The sequence below is a fragment of the Kalmanozyma brasiliensis genome (genome assembly GCF_000497045.1).
Source record: "Kalmanozyma brasiliensis GHG001 unplaced genomic scaffold PSEUBRA_SCAF7, whole genome shotgun sequence".
Classification (NCBI taxonomy): Eukaryota; Fungi; Basidiomycota; class Ustilaginomycetes; order Ustilaginales; genus Kalmanozyma; species Kalmanozyma brasiliensis.
In genome coordinates, this window is record NW_015961990.1 from 173,735 (window position 1) to 195,930 (window position 22,196).

Sequence of the window (22,196 nt, forward strand, 5' to 3'; positions counted from 1 at the left end):
GGACGGTGGGGATTGATTCCGCCTCGGTGGGGCTGCGAAAGGTGAAGAAAAAGTGCGCTGCGCAGCTTGACCTACATTTGAAGAGACTCGCTAGCTCCTGATCGTTTCCCTTGACCAAGACCACCAACAACGCTTGATCGGTGATCACCCCTCATCCTCGAGCAAGATGCTCACAAGAAATCAGCTTCTCGTTCAGAGCGCTCAGGCGGCTGAGCGTGTGCAAGCAGCTTTCGCCAACAACGTCGAGTGGGACCACCTCCTCATCAGCTTCAAAATACTTCTCAAAGTCATCGACGATGACTCCGACTGGATGGTTGGGGATTTCAGGCGAAGGCTTTCTGCCTTCGTCTTTAATGTCGCAGCGCATCGCGAGGCGTTCTACAGCATCTTCGACAACCTGGATCCAGATGTTCCGGTCACAGCTTACGAGTACGAGGGCGAGTTCCTCACAAAGTTCAAAAGCGAGGCTCAACGCGGACAATCGGACGTGCCAACAGCAACACGCTTCTGCCGTTTCCTCCTCAGTCTCGAAACTCCGCGAGACTCATCACAGATCAACCTCGACGCCGATGGCCACGTCCCAGATATCACTGTCAACATGGCAGAGGAGTGGAACCGAGAGTTTCGAGGTGATGCTGTGGCACGCTTCCTCCGCTTCACCATTAATGATCTAGCCTGCCGCCCTTTCTGCCAACGCCGTTACTTTGACGGATCAGCCATTATTCAGGCGAGTGGCACCGGTAAGACACGCTTGGCTTTGGAGCTTGGCAAGTATGCTCCGCTACTGTACATGTGTCTCCGTCTACCAGAAGATGCCTCCCTTCAGAGTTTCCCTCCGGCCGACAGCGCGCCAATCGAATACTTTGACAGCCTGCGAATAGCGCGCGATACGGAGGGCGTAGACATCAAAGGCCTACACAGTCTTCAGGTTGCGGCTTTTGTGGGCGCCTGATTGAAAGAGACAGCGGAAGAGCTTTCCACCTTGCAATCGGCGCAAGACAAGCATCGCTATCTAACGAGTTTGACCAATTTTGGCAACACGGCCTCCGGAGCAGCGTCTGCCGGCGACGCAGATACGGTCACACTACGAGCAAGGTTCTTCGACAAGGTTTGCAAGACCGCCGCCTCCATGATCCAGTCTGCTCCTGAAGACAACTCGGCGTTTCAAGAGCGCATGTTTGCACACTGTCTGAATTCGGCTATCAACGCTCTCGCCGCCGAGCTCGAAGGCGTCAGAGATTTTCTCTGGCAGACGAAGACCAATGAGGTCGTTCTCCTCAATCAAGTAGGCAGCACAGAGAGTCGGGGAAAGAAAGCTCACAACGTCGCTCAAACGCCGATTTACATTGCTGTCGACGAATGCGTCTCCCTACTCCAGGGCAGATTCGCACATTGGAGAGAGACGAAAGCTCAAGATCAGCTCAGTGGCCTACGCCGTACTTGGAACTACATAGAGCAGAAAGGAGGCAATCCCATCTTCTACCTATTGCTCATCGATACCAGCAGCGCGGCGACAGAACTGTTTAAACCTCAGCGGTCGTGGTCGGGCAATTGGGCTAGTCTTTTGTTCGCCGGAGATCCAAACTCGGTCTTCTCTGGCCTGACCCACGACGTCAATTATCAAGTGGCGCCCCCAGTGTTCTCAGCAGAACAGGCCTTCACGCTGGAACACGTGAAGACGTACGGACGTCCTCTTTGGAAGGCGATCAGCAGCGGTGCGTTTTGGAAGACAATGGCAGCCAAGATCCTTAGCTGCAACGGGTCGTACGATGAGGCAACATCCGTCTTCAACAACCTTGACACATCGTCGGCGCTCCACTACAACATTGTTGCTCCTCGACTCGCACTGCAATTTGTAACGACCGAAGGACGAGATTATCGTGGTCAAGATGATCTGGCCAAAGCTTCGGTCCATCGGCACATGCGCATGTTGCAAGGAGTCCGGGAGGGATATCGACTGGACATTGGCTCGCCATCGGAGCCGCCGCTGGCCATCGGTGCTGCCCTCATAATGTTGGACCGGGAGCGCCATCCGGATCGCAGATTGCATCAGGAACGCGCGAGGAGACGATACTCCGACGTGCTTGGCAAGTTCAGAACATTCTGTCACCAGCTATTGAAGACAGCTGTGCTTCGGGGTAGTTTTGGGGAGCTGACTGCTCGTATCATCTCGATTGCGGCCTGGGACGCAGCACATATCGAGGCCGATACTAGGACCGACCAAGATGTGGATCTCACACCCACTGCGTGCGATGAACAGGCAGCGTCGTCCCCTGCAACGCACTTGCTCCCCAGCATCGCTCGCCCCATCCCACTCCTCGATCTCATCCGACAAATTGTCTCGCTTGACCAACCGTCCTTCGAGCGGGTCGAAGCACGGGTGGCATGGGTGCGCAACGAGGCAGCAAAGGTGCTCGACGCTAACGATGAAGCCCCCAACGTCGAAGCGTGGGTCAGCTTCACGCACTTCGACACGCTGCCTCAAAAAGTGGACGAGATCTCGGGCGACTTTCTGTGGTATTGCTGGAAGCGAGGTCTCGCTATCCAAACGGAGCCCTCACAGGATGGGATTGATGGAATCATCCCTGTCTTTCTCGGCGACCTCAAGCGGCCGTTTGACACACTGCCTGCACGCAGCGGATCCGTCGAAGGTCGCGCTGCGCGCTTCATGACGTACATCGCGTTCGAGGCAAAGAACCAAGAGGAGTCGACATGGGGGCGCGAGGCTGCAGAGGCACTGCGTGGGCCAAACATCTGCGGAGTCTCGCTTACCAGCTCAAGCCTGCTTTCATTCTACATGGACCTGGGTGCCACAGGCAAGAAGGACGACTCGGGCGCAGATGAACGCTCCGCAGACCTCTGTCCACCTTTGCCCGTTGACGGACCCAAGAGGCCGATGGACGAGGCTACGACCGAGCAGAGAAAGAGACAGAAGACGAGCGAGAGCAGTGCAGGAATCACACATAGCAACGATTCCGCTGCTCCGCCTGGCGTGGACCCCGATTTCCTCTCCATCGTGCTTCGCGGCATCGCGTCGCAACACGTCTATCCGTGCCTGGACACGCTGGGCATTCGCAGCAGGATTCGGGAGCTGCTTCCCACCCCTGGTGCCGACAACCAGCCCACAGAGCCCGACACCCCTGAAGGAGACGACGATGTGGACAATGATGCGGACAATCGCGTCCTAGGTCCTCTCGACGTGCACGCGCCCAACGCAACGTTCCTGTAGGAGCTCAGAGCACATGAAGAGGCTCGTAGAGCCACACAAACCAATCCCTTTGAAGCGTGACGAGAAAATGCGATGGAGATTGCGTGTTGCAGAGCGGACTGTGATGCTGTGAGTGACAGGAGAGAAATGTGGACGAAATGCTGGTGATGCGGAGCTGCAGAGGTATATCGAGACTGTGCGATGAGATGCGGGAAGGAAGATGTCGCCGGTCAAAACTCGACATTCCACTGCCACCTGTCCTCCTGAAACCCTTCTGCGGTATCAGAGAGCAGAATCCCCCTTCGCTTCTGCACGTACACCGTGAGATCGGTCACCTTCTGCCTGAGCTCCGGGATCGTCTTTGGCTCGATCGGCTTCTCGAGCTGCTCCGAGAGGTCTTCGACCGCCTTTTCGAGGTCGCGCTGGTTGTCCTCGAAGAGCTCGGTCATGTTGTCGCGTGCCAGATAGTACGCCATGCAGTAGGTCCACTTGAGCGTCATCCTGCACTCGGTCAAGGTGTCCACCGCCTTCTTGAGGAACTGCACCTCAATCCACGTCAGCTCGGTCGACAGCTGCATCTCCTCCATCTTCTTCTCGGTGCGTCCATACAGGTCGCGGTCCAGCTTGGCAGACTGCTCGTGGTTGGCGAAACGATTGAAGTAGTGCAAGTAGCGTTCAAGCGATGCCCGCGACTTGGCCTGCGAATCGCGCGCCTCCGACCCGCTCTTCTCGTCGAATCGATTGCAATTGTACCACGAGTTGCCATGCTCCGTCCAGGGACCCGCGCAGATCCAGCACCACTCGTACTTGCACTTGCGACATGTCATGTGGTTGCAGCCTCCGTTCTTCTCGATGGTCGAGGTGCACTTGGGGCACTCTTTGGTGTTGGCCGAGATCCAATTGGCCGTCTCGCTGTCGTCGGCGCACTTCTTGACCCACAGCTTGGCGATGGGGCAGATGGCAGGAGCGTGGGCTGCATTGCCGCAGCCAAAGCAGAAGAGGTGGCCGCAGTCGCACGCCACCGATGGCACGATCTTGTTGAGCATCTTGTTCGAGACGTGGCACTCGACGGCGAGCTCGCAGTTGGGCGCAGGGCACCACCGCAGGATGTTGCTGTCGTCGACGTAGGTGCGATTGAGCAGGATCTTGTAGCGCTCGAAGACGTTGGGCGCGACGACTAGACCGACGGTGCGCTCGTCCACGACGAGGTTGCACTTTTCGCGCATGCATTGGACCCGCCTCGATTCGCCTTCCGATGTGATCTTCTGCTCGAGGTATTGCTGGTAGCAATCGCGACAGTAGCGGTGGCCACAGCCAAGCGCCAGCGTCTCCATCTTCCCGCCAGGTACGTCGTCCGAGCTGGTATAGCAGACCTCGCAAGTGAAGTCGCCTAGCTTTCGCAATTTGGGATGGGAGGAGTCTTCGACTACGCCTGCTTCAAGGTTGACCTTTTCGCCGGACTCCATGTAGCGCTCGATGAGGCGTTCCTTGTTCCAGCCAAAATGGCGAAGGAGAATGGCGGCATCGGTCTCCTTAATGACGAACATGCTTGCGATCTGGTCCACCTCTTTCTGTTGCGCTTCCTCGATCGAAGCAACGGAATGTGACTTGTACTCGATTTGGAAGCTCTTCATACGTTCTGATGCTGGGTCAGGGGCCGCAAACGCGTCATCTGCTACGCCAAAGCCGAGCTCTTCGTCCTCCTCATCTTGCGAGTCGGCCGCGTCGTCGTAGCCGTAGGTGGAGTCCTCGTCCATGGTGTCCTCGACATCATCGTCGATGAGGTACTCGTCGCTGAGATCTGACATTGTGTCGAGCGGGCTTGTATGTGGTGAGGTGTGAGGAGGAGCTATTGGACCGGGTGTGATTTTGGTGGGCCGGCAGAGGTCCCACTCAGCTGAGGAGATCGCGGGCTGATGCTAGTGTGGGTGCTCGCTGGCGGTGACGAGGGGCTGAAGATGCAGGAGCAATATGAGGTGGCGGCGCAAGATGCCAAGGGTCAATGCAATGCTGGGGTATGCTATGCCCAACGCTTCACGAGTCGAAAAGGCTGGGTCGCGATTGAGTCCGAGACTGGCGGCCCGGGAAGGTAACGGTGGGAATGGAAGATGCAAGTCGATCGAAGAATGCGCAGCAGGGTCCCGAATGTGATTGTGTCGAAGGTCCAATCATGAAATGTGATGTGATAGGAGAGGGAGTGATTGGAGCTAGCTTCAGGCACGGTTCAGCCGAGCCGATGTGGCTGGCTGTAGCCGCTCGCAAGTGTGACTCTGTTGTGCGTGACTGAGCGCTGAGCTGACCTGAAATTTCGGAGCGGCGAAATGACGACCCTGACGCGCAGCAAGCAGCGCCCTTTCATGCACGCATGGCGTAGTATTTCGCGCCCGCCGCCTGCACGCCGGTATGTGGATCCCGCCCAAGTTGCCATAAATGAACCTCATCAACGAGCCTTTCACCCTCTGTCTCTGTCTCAGTCTCAGCCTCGACATCGAGTCGAATACACGCGCAAGCAACACTTCAAGAGGAGATGGTACAGCGAAGCATGAATTAGATTGTCTCTAAAGCATGATGTTTTGGGTCATCAAACAGGGTGCACGATGAAACCAGCGCATCGGCGCAGAGGTCAAGGCGCCTACACCGCTGCAGAAGAGAAGCAGCAGGACACTGCTTACTTCTGGGCAGCAACACGGGCCTGGAGACGCAGGTTCTTCTCGAGAGGACCGTGGTTGTTGATGTACTGGAGGTAGCAGCCGTCCCTGAGGATACGGTTCGACTGCTTGGCCTCGGCGTACTGCTCGCGGTTCATGTTGGTGAAACCCCACTTCTTCGAGATGATGATCTTCTGGCGACCAGCGAACTTGTAGCGAGATCGGCGGAGAGCCTCGAGGACAACAGCCTTGTTGCTGTCACGAGTGCGCACCGAGAGCAGGATCTGGCCAATGTCGACACGGGCAACGGTGTCGTAGGGCTTGCCGTAAGCACCACGCATACCGGTCTGGAGCCTATCGGCACCAGCGCACGAAAGCATCTTGTTGATGCGGATAACGTGGTGGGGGTGGACACGGACACGCAGGTGGAACGAGTCCTTGCCTGAGGTCTTGGTGATGTACTTGTTGGCACAGATACGGGCAGCCTCTAGAGCCTCCGAGGTAATCTGCTGGTGCTCGTCGCACACAAGGTGGGCGCAGAAGGGGAAGTCATCGACGGAAGCCTTCTTGCGGCCAAGATCGTAGATGCGGATCTGTGCGAATGGAACGGTGAAGGAGGGTGAGAGTTGCAGAACGTCAGTCAATGTTGTCGAGGGAGCGATGATTGGATGCGACGTTATGTCGAACACCCGGTCCAGCGGTAGACGATCGATCGTGCCAGTTTTGCGATGTGCATGAACCTCTCCCAAACTCTTCCATTCCTTTTTGCCTGCGCCATTGCCATTCAAACACACCCTCGTGGAGCGTCAAACTTTGTGGGACCTTCGATACCCGTCGTCCCCCTAACATTGTCCGTGATGCTGAAAGGGCGATGACGTTCCGCCAAGTCTGGCCAACAATATCGGTACCATTGCGCGGCAACGTCTGCGCTGAGTCAAGCTGCCATCGATAGGTCTTAGTTCCCCAACACAAGCCATCGAAGCTCTTGCGTGTCTCATTGCTCCAGTGTCGGTGTGCTCGACTTCCTCCGTAACCTTGAGCAACAATCTTCGGCCATGCCTTCGACTTGCCCATGCTGCAATGCCGTTCGTTGTCTTTTGAAGCTGATCTCTCTTTTCCTTCATATGCAATGCTGACTGACTGACACGATCGAGTTGTCTAAGCTGAAGTAGGAGAACGTACCTTGGGGTCGGGCACACCACGGTTGTACCTCGACTTGGGGAACGGCTTGTTCTTGCAGTAGCGGTAGCAGCGAGCAGGTCGTCGTCCCATCTTGAATACTGTTTGGTGTTGGGCGAAGGTGTTGGATGAAGTCGGTAGAGAATGTAGAGATAGAGGAGTCGGAAGGATGCAGGAGTCAGTCGCTGATTCGAGCCAGTGACTGTAGAGATGCGCCTTGTGTGCCCTGAATTCGGACTTCTTTATGTATGTCGAGGGTCTGTCGAGGATGCTGAGTCGGCGTGATGGGCGGCGATAACTTACCTTTCTTGAAGGGGTGATGAATTGGTGGAGGAAGAGAGGGTAAGGATGCCGAAGCGATTCAGCAGTGGCTAGCAGCGGATCGCGCTCAGCTGCTGCCGCCTGAGCCTCCAACTCAGCCTCGCGAGCAAGGCCAGATACAGGCGCTGCTGCCTCAATTTTTGAAAGAGGCTGCTCCTCTGTCTCTGTTTGCTCAAGACTGCGCCTGGCTGCCCGCGGCGATGCGCAGCAGGCTGTGACTCCATCGAGAGTCGCTGCCTGCTGGCCAGTCTCCTTAACCCCGAGTCTGGCCAGTCGGCAATGTATCGCACTCACGCACGCCATTGCGGCCTGCTGACTGCTATTTTGACCCATTTGCGTTTGAGCTCAAACGCGTGACCTCGGCCGAGCTTATTCAAACTAGGTAAATACATCAGCGTGCCATTGCTCCAGAATTTCAAAATTGTATTTGTCCCCAGGTCAAGGCGGCAGCGGGCCTGCAGCCCCAGCCCTTAGCTCAGGCAACTGAAGGTCAGCACAAGGCAGCCCTTCCAACGACGCCAGACTCGAGCGAGGCAGTCAGAGAGCCGGCTGTAGGCAGGCTTTCGTTGTGGCCAGTAAAGCGAGAGACTTGACTGCCGTGGACAAGCGCAACGAACTGGCGCTTGGCAGCGAGTCTGCGATTCGAGATTGAGTTCAACGTCGTTGGTCGCAATCGCTTCTTCCACCTCACCATCAAGGCCACCCCCCATACATACGTCAAGGTTAGTACTTGCCCGTCGGAACCAGACACACGCTCGCCGCATAGAGCATCAGGATCATCAGCAGTGGCCATGCAGCAAGGAGGCGTGCCTTGTCGACACACGAGGAACAGCCTGGGTCAATTGTTTGCAACAAGTTGGAGGAAAGATCGGCGTGATCGCTCTGATGGATCTTTTGCGGCCAGCGTGAAGGCTGGTTCATGTGAAGTACCGGAGTCGGTCGAGCAGTCATACTGACAGTCTTTCCGTTTTCCACCTACCTACAACTCACACCTCCAACCACCAACGCATTCTCTCGACTCTTCTCGACAATCTTCTACACATTACATTTCGGCCCTCGCCCATCACTACTGCATCGGCTCTCTCTTCCGCACACCACTACCGTCCTCTCTTTGCATCCCCTTTCAACCCTCAAAAGATGCCTACCCACCTTTCCAAGACCCGAAAGCACCGTGGACACGTTTCCGCCGGTAACGGTCGTGTCGGCAAGCACCGCAAGCACCCAGGTGGTCGTGGTCTCGCCGGTGGTCAGCACCACCACCGCACCAACATGGACAAGTACCACCCTGGTTAGTATCCACATCAGCAGCATCAGCATCAGTTTGGAGTCGTCATCTACCAGCAGCCACAGCATTCAAGCATCGAGAAGATCAGAGCACGCGATGGAGGAAGGACGACAGCAAAGGCATGGATCGGGACGGGAGACGGGGAAGGCGATTTATATCGACGAGGTTGGCTGTGCTGTCCGGTCAGCTTGCACAGCTTGGATATCTAAATTCGGTGTCGGAGGAACATGCACGGAGAGCTGCCGATCCCGCAAAGGCTAGGATCGCCCATAGGTGGGATGAATCATAGTCGCGAACGGCGTCATGAGGGAGGTATGTGCTGAAATCATGGAACGGTGTTTGCGCGTTGGACAGCTGGCTCATGTTCGGAACATAGGATTGCGGTTGCTTCTGGCATCGACTCTGGGCGTGTCTGGCAGATGACGACTCGAAACACAAACAACACCTCGACATCTCGCGAACATCCCCACTGACATTGATCCCATCTTCTCTTCCCCTCGACGCCAATAGGTTACTTCGGTAAGGTCGGTATGCGTCACTTCCACCTGACTCGCAACTCGTCGTACCGCCCTGTTGTCAACCTGGACAAGCTGTGGACGCTGGTCCCTGCTGAGCAGCGCAAGGGTCTTACCTCGTCCTCGACCGAGGTGCCCGTCATTGACACGCTCGCTGCTGGCTACGGCAAGGTTCTCGGCAAGGGCCGTCTCCCCGCTCTCCCCTGCATCGTCAAGGCCCGCTGGGTGTCGTCGCTCGCCGAGAAGAAGATCAAGGAGGCCGGCGGCGTTGTCAAGCTCGTCGCTTGATTTCCCGATCCACGGTTCTCTCTCTGGTTCTCTTGCATATCTCACACACACAGGATGACTCTCGTCCGTCACATGTACCTTTACTGTCCACTGCACCTAGCTAGGTAGCAGTGCTCTCACACACACACCCAAAAATATCAGCAACGATATCAGTTCGCACAGAACCAGCCGTGCCGTCTGATCGTGATGCCTTTTCTTGGCTTGGACGCTCATTCCGCACAGAGAGGTCGCGTTTGTGAGACGTTGAAAGATTGCATGATTACTGCGGGGGATATCAGGGCGGTTGACGCCAAAGGGGGAACCATTCTATGAGACAGAGGGGAAAGCAGTTGAATCCAAAGAGTCACGAAGCACCGAAACCTCTACGACAAGCCGATGACCTCACCGTCCTCGGTGAGATCCATGTCGTAGTAACCCGGTCGGGTGTTGAGACCGGGCATCTTGCTCATTGCGCCGCACATGACGACCAACAAACCGGCACCGACGCTGGCGTACACCTCCCTGACGGGAATGGTGAATCCGGTGGGGGCGCCCTTCTTGCTGGGATCCGCCGAGAGCGACAGGTGGGTCTTGGCCATGCAGATCGACAGGTTGCCAAAGCCATTCTTCTCGATGGTCTGGATCTGTTTCTCGGCAGCTTCGGAAAGCTCGATGCCGTCGGCACCGTACATCTCGCGTGCGATGGCCTCGATCTTCTGCGTGATGGGCAGCGTGGGTTCGTAGAGGAAGTTGAACTGGCTCGCTGTGCCCTCGAGCTGGTTGATGACCGACTTGGCGAGCTCAACGGCTCCCTCACCACCGAGGGCCCAGTGGTCGGCAGGAACGGCGTCGTCCGCGCCCGCCTCGAGCGCCTTCTTGCGCACCAGCTCCAGCTCAGCGGGCGTGTCCGTAGTGAACTGGTTGATCGCCACAATGACCTTCAGCCCGAACTTCTTGGCGTTGGCAATGTGCTTGGTAAGGTTGACACAGCCCTTCTCGAGAATCTCCAGGTTCTCCTCCAGGTACACCTCGGACAGCGGCTTGCCCGGAGTGACCTCCGGTCCGCCGCCGTGCGTCTTGAGCGCACGTACGGTAGCCACAATGACAGCGGCATCCGGGACGAGGCCCGACTCGCGACACTTGATGTTGCAGAACTTCTCCATGCCGATGTCGGCACCGAAGCCGGCTTCAGTGATGACGTAGCCGGTGCGCTCGACAGGCTCTCCCTCCTCAATACCGGCGAGCTTGAGCGCAATGGCGTCAGCGAGGATCGACGAGTTGCCGTGCGCAATGTTGGCGAACGGTCCGGCGTGCACGAACACAGGCGTGCCCTCGAGCGTCTGCATGAGGTTAGGCTTGATCGCGTCCTTCATGAGGATGGCAAGCGCTCCACCGACACCAATGTCGTCTGCCGTCACGGGGTCACCTGCACGCGAGGTGCCGACCACCATGCGGCCGAGTCGCTCGCGCATGTCCTTAAGGTCTCGGCTGAGCGCAAGAACCGCCATGCACTCGGAAGCGACGGCAATGTCGTATCCGGTCCTGCGCGTGATGCCCTTCTCTGTGGCAGCCTGTCCGACGGTGATGTCTCGCAGGTATCGGTCGTTGGTGTCGGTAACACGCCTCCAGGTGACCTGCTCCGGGTCGAGGTCGAGACGGGCAAACTTGCTCTTCTCCTCGTCGGTCAAATCGTCTGGGTTGGTCTTGTCAATGCCGAGCTTCTTCAATCTGCGGAACATGATGGGGGCAAAGGTGCGCACACCCTTCTTCTTGGGGCACAGACGGTCGAACAGCGCAGCGTCCTTCTGGGTGGCTTCGTGGAACATCCTTGTGTCGATGGCAGCGGCCAAGAGATTGTTGGCGGCCTGGACGGCGTGGTTGTCACCAGTCAAGTGAAGGTTGAACTCCTCCATGGGAATGACCTGCGAGTATCCTCCACCGGCGGCACCACCCTTGATGCCGAAGGTGGGGCCTTGCGAGGGCTGACGGACACAAGCGAAGGCGGACTTGCCAAGGTGAGCGCCGAGCGCCTGGGCGAGACCGATGGTGGTGGTCGACTTGCCCTCTCCGAGAGGAGTGGGGGTGATACCGGCGACGACAATGTACTTGCCGTTCTTGCGGTGCGCGAGACGCTTGAGGACGGAAAGGTCGACCTTGGCCTTGACGGATCCGTAGGGCTCGAGCTCCGCCGAGATGAGGCCGATCTCGCGGGCGATCGTTGTGATGGGCTTGGGAGTCTGCGAACGAGCCACCTCGATATCCGCAGGCACCTTGGCGAGCGGCTTGATGGGGTTGGGACGGACGACACCACGGCCAATGCCGAGAGCACGACCATCGGCGAGACTGCGCTCAGCACTGACGAGGACGTTCTCCATGAGCATAGCGACGGTCATGGGGCCGACTCCACCGGGAACAGGAGTGATAGCAGAAGCCACCTTGGAGGCAGCTTCAAAGTCGACATCACCGACGAGACGGTAACCCGACTTCTTGCTGGCATCGTCGACAAAGTTGGTGCCGACATCAATGACGACGGCGCCCTTCTTAATCCAGTCACCCTTGATGAAGTGAGCCTTGCCCATGGCGGCGATCACAATGTCAGCCTCAGCGAGGTGAGCCTGGAGGTCGGAGGTCTTGCTGTGAACCTGGGTGACGGTGCAGTCCCGGCTGCGGAGGAGGGAAGCCACGGGGTTGCCGACAATGTCGGAGCGGCCGATGACGACGGCGCGGAGACCGGCCATGTTAGTAATGCCGGCATTCTCAAGAAGCTTGATGCAGCCGGCAGGAGTGCAGGGGAAGAAGAGCGGGTTGCAAGCCTTGGACGAGAGGTGACCAATGTTGAGAGCGTGGAAACCATCGACGTCCTTCTCAGGGCTGATAGCCTCCGTCACGCGTCGCTCCGCATCCGAGTCGATGTGGTTGCCGAGAGGAAGCTGAACGAGGATGCCATCAACGCTGATGTCCTCGTTAAGCTCGCCGACACGCTTGATGATCTCGGCCTCGCTGGTGCCCTCGGGAAGCTGCACATGGGTGTATCGCATACCGCACTCCTCGGCGGCGAGCTTCTTCATCCTGATGTAGGTGGAAGAGGCGCTCATGGCGCCGACCTGCATGATGCAGAGATGGGGGTGGAACGAGGTATACTGCTGCTTGAGCTCGGTGATGCGCTGAGCTACACGAGCGCGCACCTCCTTGGCAAGGGCGGTGCCATCGATGAGCTTGGCACCGCCTGGCGTGGTCGCGAGCGAAGCCATGGCGTCGGTCACGAGGTTCCTTCGGGGAAAGCCGAATGCGCTTGTTGGAAAGGCGGAAGTGATCCGAGGGGATGGACGAGCCGAAGAAATCGATCGGGTGCGGACCGAGAGGGGAGATGCGGCCGTGGTGAGGAGGGGAACGCTCCGCTGCTGCTGCTGGGAGAGGGAAGCTAAGTGTCTGCAAGTCGAGCGGCGGAGGAGCATGCCAACGACTGTGTGACGGTGGTCAGAGCGGAAGGCTTGCGTGGAGACCTCGGGGTGCGAGTTCCAGAAGAAAGCCGGTGTGTGGGTGTCGCTTAGGGGAAGGACGGAGGGAAGCGGACGATGCTTGGAACGCCGTATGAAGGGCACGGCTGCAGCTGAGAAGAATCCCAGATTTCTTCTTTTTCGCGCAGCGGACAGCGTTGACCCGAGCGTCTTCTTTTCTTCTTGCCGCAAGGTGTTAGCCTGTACGCCGCCACGACCCCGAGCGGGGATTCTTCCTGTCATTCTCGAGCGAGGCACGCCGGCTGAAAGCCGCTTGTAGCCATCCCCGCACAAATTGCTGTTGTTCCAACTCTGCCACACAGCTGCTCGTATCGGTTGGTGGCTGCTTCCTTCTCGCCAAGGCTGTCGGCTTCTTCGGCACGGAAGTGCAACGGTCCAGGGAGGCGTGTGAACCACCATTTGCTCGAAACGAGATGACTAGGCGGCGGGGCTGGCCAATGAAAAGCAGCCAAGAGCAAAGCACTATCCGGCCAATCCTTATTTTCTTGGTCTGAGGATGTTAGCAACAGCTTTATTGCACAACCGTGGATTCTTCTCCCGAGACCAACACCCTGCAGGAGAACAAGCCGAAAGCTCAGATGGATGTCCCTTTGTGTTGGTCTTCCTTCGGCCCTTCCATTGTCTTGACAAGCCCACTTCATCACTCGCTACAATCACACCAGCTGACACCCAATTGCGCAAGAGAGGGGCGCATGCATCTCGCATCCTGAGGCAAAGGTCGAGCCGCCTCAGACGCGGACGCAACCCACTTCACTGCACGGACCGTGTCGCCCGACCATGGCCCCACTGTAAGTCTTTTCTCGTTCCGCCAGCCTCAGTATCACAGGTTTCCGCTTAGCGATGTCGATTGCTCGCTTTATGGTCAAGAGCAGTATCAATCATGTCGCTGCTGCGAGCACTGCAGAGGCAGGGCGTCCTCACCGACCTGCCTGCTCGCCCTCTTGGTCACGAAGGTGCGGTTCGCCTGCTCCCGCAGACTTTCACTGACGATGCATCTCCTCTACCGTCTCATACGGACACTGCTACCTCGACCGCGACTGCTGGCCTTCCTCCCTCTTCTTCTTCAACGACCCTCCGTCCCGCCCTATCCGCCATCTTCAGGCGCGACAACCTCACCGTCGGCACGCGCGTCGTCATCGCCCAGGACGCAGACCTTCGAGGCGACATCTCGGTCGGCAGCGGCAGTGTCATTCATCCCAAAGCCACTGTGTTGGCGCTCCAGGGACCTATCACGATCGGATCCGATTGCATTATCGAGGAGACCGCGGTGATCGTGAATCGCAGATCGACACCGCTCAAAATCGGCGATGGCAACCTGTTCGAAGTTGGGTGCAGGATAGAGGCAGCGTCGGTGGGATCGTACAATGTATTTGAGATGAGGAGCAAAGTGGCGCAGAACGTCAAGATCGGATCGTACAGCGTGATCGGAGCAGGGTGCACCGTGTTGCCCAAGCCAATACGAGACGATCAGCTGGCCGACATATTTGATGACGATGAAGGGCTGAAGGAGGAGGCTGCGGTGGTAGAGGCGGAAGCAGGCTCAGGGAACAGGCCAGCACAGAGGGAAGATGATGCAGTGTTTGAAGAGCTTCCAAATCAGACCGTCGTCTACGGCGCAGACAGCAAAAGGCGCTTATGGAGCGGAGAAGGAGCACAGCAGCAGGCAGCATTGCACGCGAAGCATCTCGAATACCTCCGCGATGCCATTCCACGAGTACACAAGCTCAAGATCATCCAAGGTGTCAGGACTTCTGCTGCTGCACCAGCAAGCGCGACAACACCAGCTTCGACCTCATAAGTCAATATACCAAGCAGTTGCAGTCCATTGACATGCCTTCACAGAGAGCACTTCAGTCCGAACCAGCACAGAAGCCGGACCCGAATGAATGTGTCGAAGTCGTCCAGAACGCAGCATCGTTTGGGTGCCGTTGACGTATGACAGCTCCGCCAAGGCTTGGTCTAACACCTTCCGAATTTTGAGATCCGATACGGAACGTTGAGCGTGGGCTTTTTGTTTCTTGACTCGACCGCCAGAATTCGCGGTGGGAGAGCACAGACGCTGTCTCAAAAAAGTTGCGTTGCTTCTTCGTTGTCGCTTCTACCTACATCCCGTCGTTCGCACTCCTCTGATCCTTCGTACAAGCACAGCCAACCTACAGCAGCTCCGGCAGCATCAAGGCTTTCCGCAGCACGCTCCTACCGCAGCTTCCACACACATACTAGCACCTCAAGATGGCGTCAGCAACAGGCTCCAAGTTCCAGGCGTTCATGAACCACCCTGCGGGGCCCAAGACTGGTGCGTACATCTCGCCTTGTATCCTGGAGCACATCGCACGCCTCCTTTTCTGCGCCGTGTACTGACATCTGTCTCCTCTCACCGACCCTGTCTCTGCGCACAGTCTTCTTCTGGGCGCCTCTGATGAAGTGGTGTCTCGTCGCAGCAGGATTGAAAGACCTTTCGCGTCCAGCAGACAAGATCTCTGTCCCCCAGAACGTCGCTCTGGCCGCAACAGGCATGATCTGGGTGCGCTACTCGCTCGTCATCACGCCCGTCAACTACTCGCTCGCCGCGGTCAACTTCTTTGTCGGATGCAGCGGTCTCGCCCAGCTCTACCGCGTGTGGGACTTCAGGAAACAGCACCCCGTCCAGGCCGCCGTCGCGGATAAGAAGAACGAGGCCACCGGCAAGATCAGCGGCGAAAAGCTCCAGTTGAGCTCCAAGTAGACAGAGAAGAGGTCTTGTAATATACATTCAGTCCAGGTTTGACTTTGCAATCAGTTTCCATCGCAGAGAACGAGAGCGTGGGAGATGGGATGTCGTCCTGGCTTGCAGTACGCAGATCGAGCACCGTCTAGCTCACGCAAAGCTGCGCCCCACCGCACCGTCACACACACTGTCGAGCAGGGAGACAAATCGATCTTGGTCATTGCGATCAGAGCCAGAGCTCGGTCTCTGTGGAAGCGAGAACTTTCGCCCGTCTCCCTCGGTAAAGTGCAGTGAGAGTCTCCTTCTCGACCCACCTCTTTCGTCCATCCCTCTCGCCTTTAGTCGGTACGAGATCGAAATCGATCACCAAGGCGCTCTGCTCGCCCCCGTAGGCTCTGGATATCCCCGTGTCGATGAGCAGCACTTTGTTGTCGCACCGAGTGACGAAGCCGTCCATGTGCGGCGTGTGGCCCATGACCAGATGCCTAACGCCTAGGGTCTTACTTGCTTTCTCCGCATTCTGACACGCCATGTTGTTCGAGTCGGTAGCATATCCGCGATACCACAGCGGGCCATCTGACGACCACAATGCCTCTTCCTCAGTGGTGTGATTTGAGTTGAGTGCGGAAAGCGCCTTGAGTAAGAAACCATGTCCGATCTTGTTGATGTAGTCCACGCCTCGCTCGGCGTATTCGGGTGTGATGCCTCCGTGCACGAACGAGACCTTGGGCGGCGTGTATCCACTTGGCAGTCTCGGGTGGTTTGCCGGTAGCAGCGAGACGGTCTGCGTAACATTGTACCCCTTCAGCCAGTCCTGCCCGATCCAGCCGTCCACAGACATCGCTTTCCTCCTCGCCTGCGGCCCACCAAAACTGTCCACATCCCCTCGCGTCACGTACCGCCAGTCACCCAGGGCATTCATCACCTCGTGATTCCCCAAACATTGCTTGACCTCGCCTCCGACCAGAGCAGATTGGTTGCGAAGGGACTGGAAGAGGCGATAGAGCGCGATGGTGTCGTCTCCACGATCGACGATGTCGCCTGTCGAGACGAGCTGGTCGTGGCCTCCGATCCAGGTGTACGGATGCGAGGCGGACGAGCTTTGGGTAGGAGAGACGAGCGAAGCCATAGATAGCACATTGATAGCGTGCGGAAGGTCGCCATGAAGGTCGGCTACTGCTACTGTACGCCGCGAGATGGGTACGCGGCCGTCCGAGAGCGCCGTAGAGGTGGTGAGGCTGCCCGTTGTGTGGTCGAGCGCGGTGGTGGCAGTACCGGTGTAGTAGCGGTAAGACGTGTATAGGCATGTCGCCAGCAGACCTTGAATGATTAGACGCATTGCTCTGGCAGGTGGGGGCATCGTCGTCCGGCAATCGATGCGAAAAGGTGCCGAAACAGCAGGATAAGGATGGCGAGGACGGATGATGAGGAAGAAATTGAGAAGTCAGGGTCCAATCGTGTTGCTCTTGACGCAGGCGCCACGTGCTTCGAGCTCAACATGCAGCTCTCCTCGCCCTCTTGTCTTTGGCAGCAAGAGCTTTGTCGCCGCCTTCTGCTCAAGTGAACCTCTTGCTCGGTCTCTACGCTCACAGTGGGACTAATGACTTTGAACAAAACTAGCACGAAATGGTGGGCCATTGTGGGGTGGGAAGACGGGCGGCAAGGTCCCTTTGTCCAGCACCTGCAGGAGTTCATCAAGTCACGTCAGAGCATCTGTCGGACAACGGATAAAGCGTTGCATAGATTCTTTGACACGAACCCGAGCAGGACAAAGGGCAGGAGCGTATTCTTGTAGCTCGTATGCTGCCTCTTACGTGCTTTTGTGCTTTGCGCCGGCGGCGATGTGTTGTTCGCCACGCAGCCATAGCTGTTTGTGGGGCTCGTCCCTTTGTCCCTCAGCCCTCGCCAAGTCGATCTCGAGTCTCTGGCGAGCCTCGAGCCACATATGCCTTAGGAATGGCCCTGCTCAGCATAACTCTCCTTGACATCGCACCGTAAACGTCTAGGCGCTTCCCCATCATCCGTGCCTTGTGTAAGAGGTGTAGCCAAGAGCCCCGACATCACAGCAATGTCGCTGCCGACTCAGCCTGATCCTCCGCCCTCATACCTTCACAGAATCTACAGCACGGCTTCAACATACGATCGAGCCGAGCCAGCTTCCGATACCACTGGCATGAATACAGTCAGCGAGCCAATGCGCCTGCAACCATGGCTCGGCCTTCGAGCGCGCCTCTTCCTCGCACCCATCTCCATCCCCCTTATCTCTCTGCTCTTCGTAGCTTTCCGCCTCCTAGCATCGTCCAATGACGCCAACGACTCTGTTAGCTCTGCCAAGACAAAGCTCCTCTCCTCATGCGACGCGGTTGAGGCAACCGCGTCGCTCGCAGCCTCCCTCCCGCACTTTCTCGCCGGCACCACCAACCAACAACTCGCTCAATCCGTCACAGCCACCGTCCACGGTGCAGCTCGCGTCTTCGACCTGTCCATTACAGCCATCGAAAAGATTCTCACCTACATCGTTGATTCGTACAGGTCGCTCTTCGTGTGCTTCATGGAGTTGTTGGTGCGAGGCTCGTTGGCGGTGCTGATCGAGGCGGTGCAACTGATTTCGCAAGCGATCACTGCAGCAGCAGAAGGCATCAGAGCAGCCATCCAGGCCTCTGTGACGGGCATCAACGCGCTGTTATCCACCGCAGTCGGCGGCATCAATGACGTGGTGGGCGTATTTGGACAGCACATCACCATGCCTCACATCGCAATGCCCTCACTGACAGCGCTAGAGAATATCACGTTGCCGCACGAGGTTCAAGACGGGCTGTTGAAGCTCAACGCGACGCTGCCAACGCTGCAACAGCTCAAGGACAGGATGGATGCGCTCATCGAGACGCCCTTCGAGAAGATGAGGGGCGAGGTCAACACCACGCTGGGCGGGTTAACGTTCAATCACACGGTGTTCGACGTCCCCGAAATGCAGAAGGTGACCTTTTGCGATCGGATTGACACGAGCCCGCTGGATGACTTGGGCAAGGAGCTCAAGCGGATAGCGAAGTGGGGCCTCGTGCTGTTGGGCCTCGTCGCGTTGGTGGTGATGCTCGTTGGTGTGGCGTGGGAATGGTGGAAGTGGCAGAGGGAGGTCAAGGCTGTTGCGCGGACGAGGGCTGTCTGGCTTGCCTCTCCTCACCAGAATGACCCCAACGACGAGAAGGCACCAGCGGAGGACGTGCTCAAGACGGAGAACCTGATGTCACTGCTCGCTATCTCTCGCCACCCGCTCATCTCTGACTTCGCCCTCAGCGTCTGCAATCGTGTCGGCATTCGAACCCGTCGATCCCAAGATCGAGTCGCATGGCTCCTCAGCTTTCTCACGCATCCAGCCGCTCTCGCATGCATCTTCACCGGTCTGCTCGGCCTTTTGTCCATCCTTCTCCAAACCATCCTCATCCACAACCTCTCCAAGCACTACTCGGACTCGATCGACACCTCGCTCACCCATCTCTCGGGGGACGTCCTCAACATGGTCAACGACCACACGCGCAACGCCTCCCTGACCTTCTCTGCCTCCGCCAACGCCGTCATCTCGCAGGTGGAGACCGAGCTCAACGCCCACGTCTTCAACTGGGTCGACACGACGACGAGCACCATGAACGCGACGCTCAATGAGTTCCTTGACGGCATCACAGATACTCTGACGTCTACGTTTGGAGGCACACCCTTCAACGCGCCGCTTCAGACGTTCGTCCAGTGCATCATCGGGCAGAAGGTGCGCGGCATAGAAAAGGCGCTGACGTGGATCCACGATAATGCGCACGTCAATTTCGATAGGGTTCCCGCAGATGTGCTGATGCTGCAAGGGGAGCAAGGAGAGGCTGTGACGAGACCCGTCAAGGAGGCACTGTTGGGTAGCGGAGGGGATGGGAATGGTGGAATGGTGGGAAGCGTGATGGAGAGGTACGAGAAACGGTTGCGCGAGGAAAGGATTATGTTTCTGGTGCTGGTCGGTGTATATGGGACGATCTTGGTGATCGGGTTGCTCGTGGTGGCATATGCCACTCTTGTCGACAGAGGCAAGGGACAAGATAGCGGAAGAGAGCAAGATTACGGCGAGGACATGGACGAGAAGCTGAAGACCGGTCTGCAGGCCGGCCCAAGTGTAGGATGGTGGCGACGGCGCCCAAAAACCAGCAACTGCATCGATCCCCCAACGCGCTTGGAAGATCCAGCCGTCCAAACTCGGCGCCTCTCGATCCCTCACTCGAATCGATCTGCCCGCACGCACGTCACGAAGGACAGCATCTCTTACCCGCTCCAGTTCCAACACAATCTCGCGACCTCCACCAACACCGCTTCTCGCCCACGACAGCCGAGCCCGCTACAACAACCAGCCTCTCCTGTGCGCGATAGCTTTCCATCCATACAGCGTAGCCGCGCTACTCATCCCGCTGCGCCGGAAGTGAGGCATACGCGCACATCCTGGCTCTCTTTCCTCGCCAAGGCCTCTCACGATGATGACACTCCTGCCGCGCAGCCAAGCGTGGCGAGGACAGACGCAGCGGAAGAAGAAGCAGAGGACAGGTTCCAGCGGCTGTTCGGCTGCTCGCCCGTCGCATCACCTACAACGTCAATGTTCGCTCACCGCCTATCTGCCGCGTCGCAACCAAACGCCTCGAAAGCAGAGGGAAGCGAGGCAAAGTACCGGGAGACGTTGGATCTCAGGCCAATGCAAGATTGGATGGGGTCCAAGAGTCCAGTTCCTCCTGCTGCGACGGGGAGCGCAGAGACTCAGTTGAATCGGTCGGGCATGCCGTCAGTGCCGGAGATGGAAGAGTCAGCAGGGCCGAGCTATCCGTTCGCGAGCGCTCACGGAAGCTCAAGTCAATATCACCAGCAGCACAAGAGGCCAGGTTCGCCACAGTCGATCTCTTTCTATGCTTGGTAGTCAAACCACACACCTTATTTTCGTATGTAAACTACCAGTAGTCCAATCAAGCAGTCAGGCAGTACGTTCGCAACAGCGCGAGAGGTCGTCTCGACTGAACTAGGCAAGCGAAGGCGGCAATTCATGGTGACGGTTTTTGCCCGCCCGGCAGCCTGTCATTTTGCGGAGAACTAACACGTGGAGTCGGCGCAAAAAAATCGCAGGAAGCTCGAAAGTGTTGTTCTCCGCTGTTGCACGGACATCGATCTTCTCACCACCACTTGTCTCATCATCACGTCCAGGTACCGGTGTACATGCGATCGCTTCCAGGAATTGCCGCATCTGTCCGTCCCACTCTCGTCTCGGTCTCCTCGCCCTGGATACTCCCTCGGCTCGTCAGGCCCTCGAACACGACACGAGCTCTCCTACATAGACCTTCGTCGACCATGTCTACACAACCAGCGATCCCAGATTCGGAGCTCAAATCGCTCGCCTCGGAAGTCAAGAAGAAGTTCGACGTTGCGATAGCCGAAGGCGATGCGTATTTCTACCCTTCCGAGAAGATCACGTTGCAAGAGTCGGAGGCCACCGGCGTACTATGGCAGATCCGCACCGTGCCTGCGCTGCTGAAGAAGCCCAAAGCCAACGACTCGACTCAATCACAGACCGAGCAGCAGCAGAAGAAGGAGGAGGAAAGCAACAAGCCGTCGCAGAACAAGTCGGACGTCTTTGCGCCGCCCTACGTGCCCAACCTGCACGTCAAGAATCTTGGCCCGGACCACGTTATGCTGCTGAACAAGTTCTGCGTCGTCCCCCAACACTTCCTGATGGTCACCCGGGAGTTTGCATCTCAAGACCTGCCACCCGCGCCATCGACGCTCGCACTTGCGTACCGCATCGTCTCAGCCCACCGCGGAAGCAGCACCGAGCTGCTAGCATTCTACAATTGCGGTGCCACAGCGGGGGCCTCCCAGCCGCATCGCCATTTGCAATTCGTCCAGTGCCCTCCGCTCGACACGACCAGCCAGGAAGCAGTCGATGCAGGGCGTTTGAGCGAAGAAGACCAGGAGCGGGTGGTCGAAAGCGAGCACAAGGTGCCCATCGAGTCGCTGCTCGACCGCATCGAACGCGATGGCAAGGAGGAGAGTTGCGTCCACGCCCTCCCACTGCCATGGCAGCACTTTGTCGTCCTACTCAACCCTCCCATGTCAGCAAAGAAGGACGAAGGCGAGATGGAGAGGTATATCGGGAACAAGTTCATGACGCTGCTAGACGCATTGTTTCGCGCGCGTATGTTCGGGGAAGGGGAGAAGAGCGGTAAGCCCGCGTTCAACGTGCTGATCACAAAGAGGGCGATGCACGTCGTACCACGGTCCAGGGAGGAGTACGAAGATCTGCCAGGCAAGACGGAGGACGGAAAGGTAGGAAAGCTGTCGATCAACTCGTTGGGCTACGCGGGCTTTATGCTGAGCAGATCGAGGGAGGAGCAGGAGGCACTGGGGAGGGTAGAGGGTGGTGTAGAGGAGGTGCTCAGAGTCACGGGCGTGCCGCCGGTAGAGGATCTCACCGTGCAGGCTGGACTGCCGACCACAAACATGTGAAGCAAAAGACGATGGGAAGAATCAAGATAGAG

The 22,196-nt window shown here is 57.6% G+C and overlaps 11 protein-coding genes across 11 annotated transcripts; 7 read left to right on the forward strand and 4 right to left on the reverse strand.

Moving 5' to 3' along the window:
* Window positions 1–166: 166 nt before the first annotated feature.
* Window positions 167–952, forward strand: PSEUBRA_005734 (uncharacterized protein; the record flags this gene model as incomplete). The annotated part of the gene is made up of 1 exon (XM_059465659.1): window positions 167–952. The coding sequence occupies one exon, from the start codon at window positions 167–169 to the stop codon at window positions 950–952; it is 786 nt and encodes a 261-aa protein (XP_059321670.1).
* Window positions 953–1,129: 177 nt separating this feature from the next.
* On the forward strand, window positions 1,130–3,229 carry PSEUBRA_005735 (uncharacterized protein; the record flags this gene model as incomplete). Its single annotated transcript, XM_059465660.1, has 1 exon — window positions 1,130–3,229. The coding sequence occupies one exon, from the start codon at window positions 1,130–1,132 to the stop codon at window positions 3,227–3,229; it is 2,100 nt and encodes a 699-aa protein (XP_059321671.1).
* A 209-nt stretch (window positions 3,230–3,438) lies between these two features.
* On the reverse strand, window positions 3,439–5,016 carry PSEUBRA_005736 (Zinc finger, C6HC-type; the record flags this gene model as incomplete). Its single annotated transcript, XM_016439142.1, has 1 exon — window positions 3,439–5,016. The coding sequence occupies one exon, from the start codon at window positions 5,014–5,016 to the stop codon at window positions 3,439–3,441; it is 1,578 nt and encodes a 525-aa protein (XP_016289925.1).
* Window positions 5,017–5,876: 860 nt separating this feature from the next.
* On the reverse strand, window positions 5,877–7,128 carry PSEUBRA_005737 (Ribosomal protein L10e/L16; the record flags this gene model as incomplete). Its single annotated transcript, XM_016439147.1, has 2 exons — window positions 5,877–6,449; window positions 7,039–7,128. The coding sequence occupies 2 exons, from the start codon at window positions 7,126–7,128 to the stop codon at window positions 5,877–5,879; spliced, it is 663 nt and encodes a 220-aa protein (XP_016289926.1).
* A 1,365-nt stretch (window positions 7,129–8,493) lies between these two features.
* PSEUBRA_005738 (Ribosomal protein L18e/L15P) lies at window positions 8,494–9,444 on the forward strand (the record flags this gene model as incomplete). Its single annotated transcript, XM_016439132.2, has 2 exons — window positions 8,494–8,644; window positions 9,152–9,444. 2 exons carry the CDS (start codon window positions 8,494–8,496, stop codon window positions 9,442–9,444), a joined length of 444 nt encoding a protein of 147 aa, XP_016289927.2.
* A 362-nt stretch (window positions 9,445–9,806) lies between these two features.
* PSEUBRA_005739 (Tetrahydrofolate dehydrogenase/cyclohydrolase, catalytic domain protein) lies at window positions 9,807–12,674 on the reverse strand (the record flags this gene model as incomplete). The annotated part of the gene is made up of 1 exon (XM_016439140.1): window positions 9,807–12,674. One exon carries the CDS (start codon window positions 12,672–12,674, stop codon window positions 9,807–9,809), a length of 2,868 nt encoding a protein of 955 aa, XP_016289928.1.
* A 1,044-nt stretch (window positions 12,675–13,718) lies between these two features.
* On the forward strand, window positions 13,719–14,739 carry PSEUBRA_005740 (Bacterial transferase hexapeptide repeat; the record flags this gene model as incomplete). The annotated part of the gene is made up of 2 exons (XM_016439130.1): window positions 13,719–13,729; window positions 14,043–14,739. The coding sequence occupies 2 exons, from the start codon at window positions 13,719–13,721 to the stop codon at window positions 14,737–14,739; spliced, it is 708 nt and encodes a 235-aa protein (XP_016289929.1).
* A 434-nt stretch (window positions 14,740–15,173) lies between these two features.
* On the forward strand, window positions 15,174–15,666 carry PSEUBRA_005741 (Mitochondrial pyruvate carrier; the record flags this gene model as incomplete). The annotated part of the gene is made up of 2 exons (XM_016439128.1): window positions 15,174–15,237; window positions 15,341–15,666. The coding sequence occupies 2 exons, from the start codon at window positions 15,174–15,176 to the stop codon at window positions 15,664–15,666; spliced, it is 390 nt and encodes a 129-aa protein (XP_016289930.1).
* Window positions 15,667–15,874: 208 nt separating this feature from the next.
* On the reverse strand, window positions 15,875–16,987 carry PSEUBRA_005742 (Phosphoesterase domain protein; the record flags this gene model as incomplete). Its single annotated transcript, XM_016439168.1, has 1 exon — window positions 15,875–16,987. One exon carries the CDS (start codon window positions 16,985–16,987, stop codon window positions 15,875–15,877), a length of 1,113 nt encoding a protein of 370 aa, XP_016289931.1.
* A 729-nt stretch (window positions 16,988–17,716) lies between these two features.
* Window positions 17,717–20,584, forward strand: PSEUBRA_005743 (Plasma membrane fusion protein PRM1; the record flags this gene model as incomplete). Its single annotated transcript, XM_059465661.1, has 1 exon — window positions 17,717–20,584. One exon carries the CDS (start codon window positions 17,717–17,719, stop codon window positions 20,582–20,584), a length of 2,868 nt encoding a protein of 955 aa, XP_059320335.1.
* A 425-nt stretch (window positions 20,585–21,009) lies between these two features.
* PSEUBRA_005744 (ATP adenylyltransferase, C-terminal) lies at window positions 21,010–22,164 on the forward strand (the record flags this gene model as incomplete). The annotated part of the gene is made up of 1 exon (XM_016439152.1): window positions 21,010–22,164. One exon carries the CDS (start codon window positions 21,010–21,012, stop codon window positions 22,162–22,164), a length of 1,155 nt encoding a protein of 384 aa, XP_016289933.1.
* Window positions 22,165–22,196: the final 32 nt, after the last annotated feature.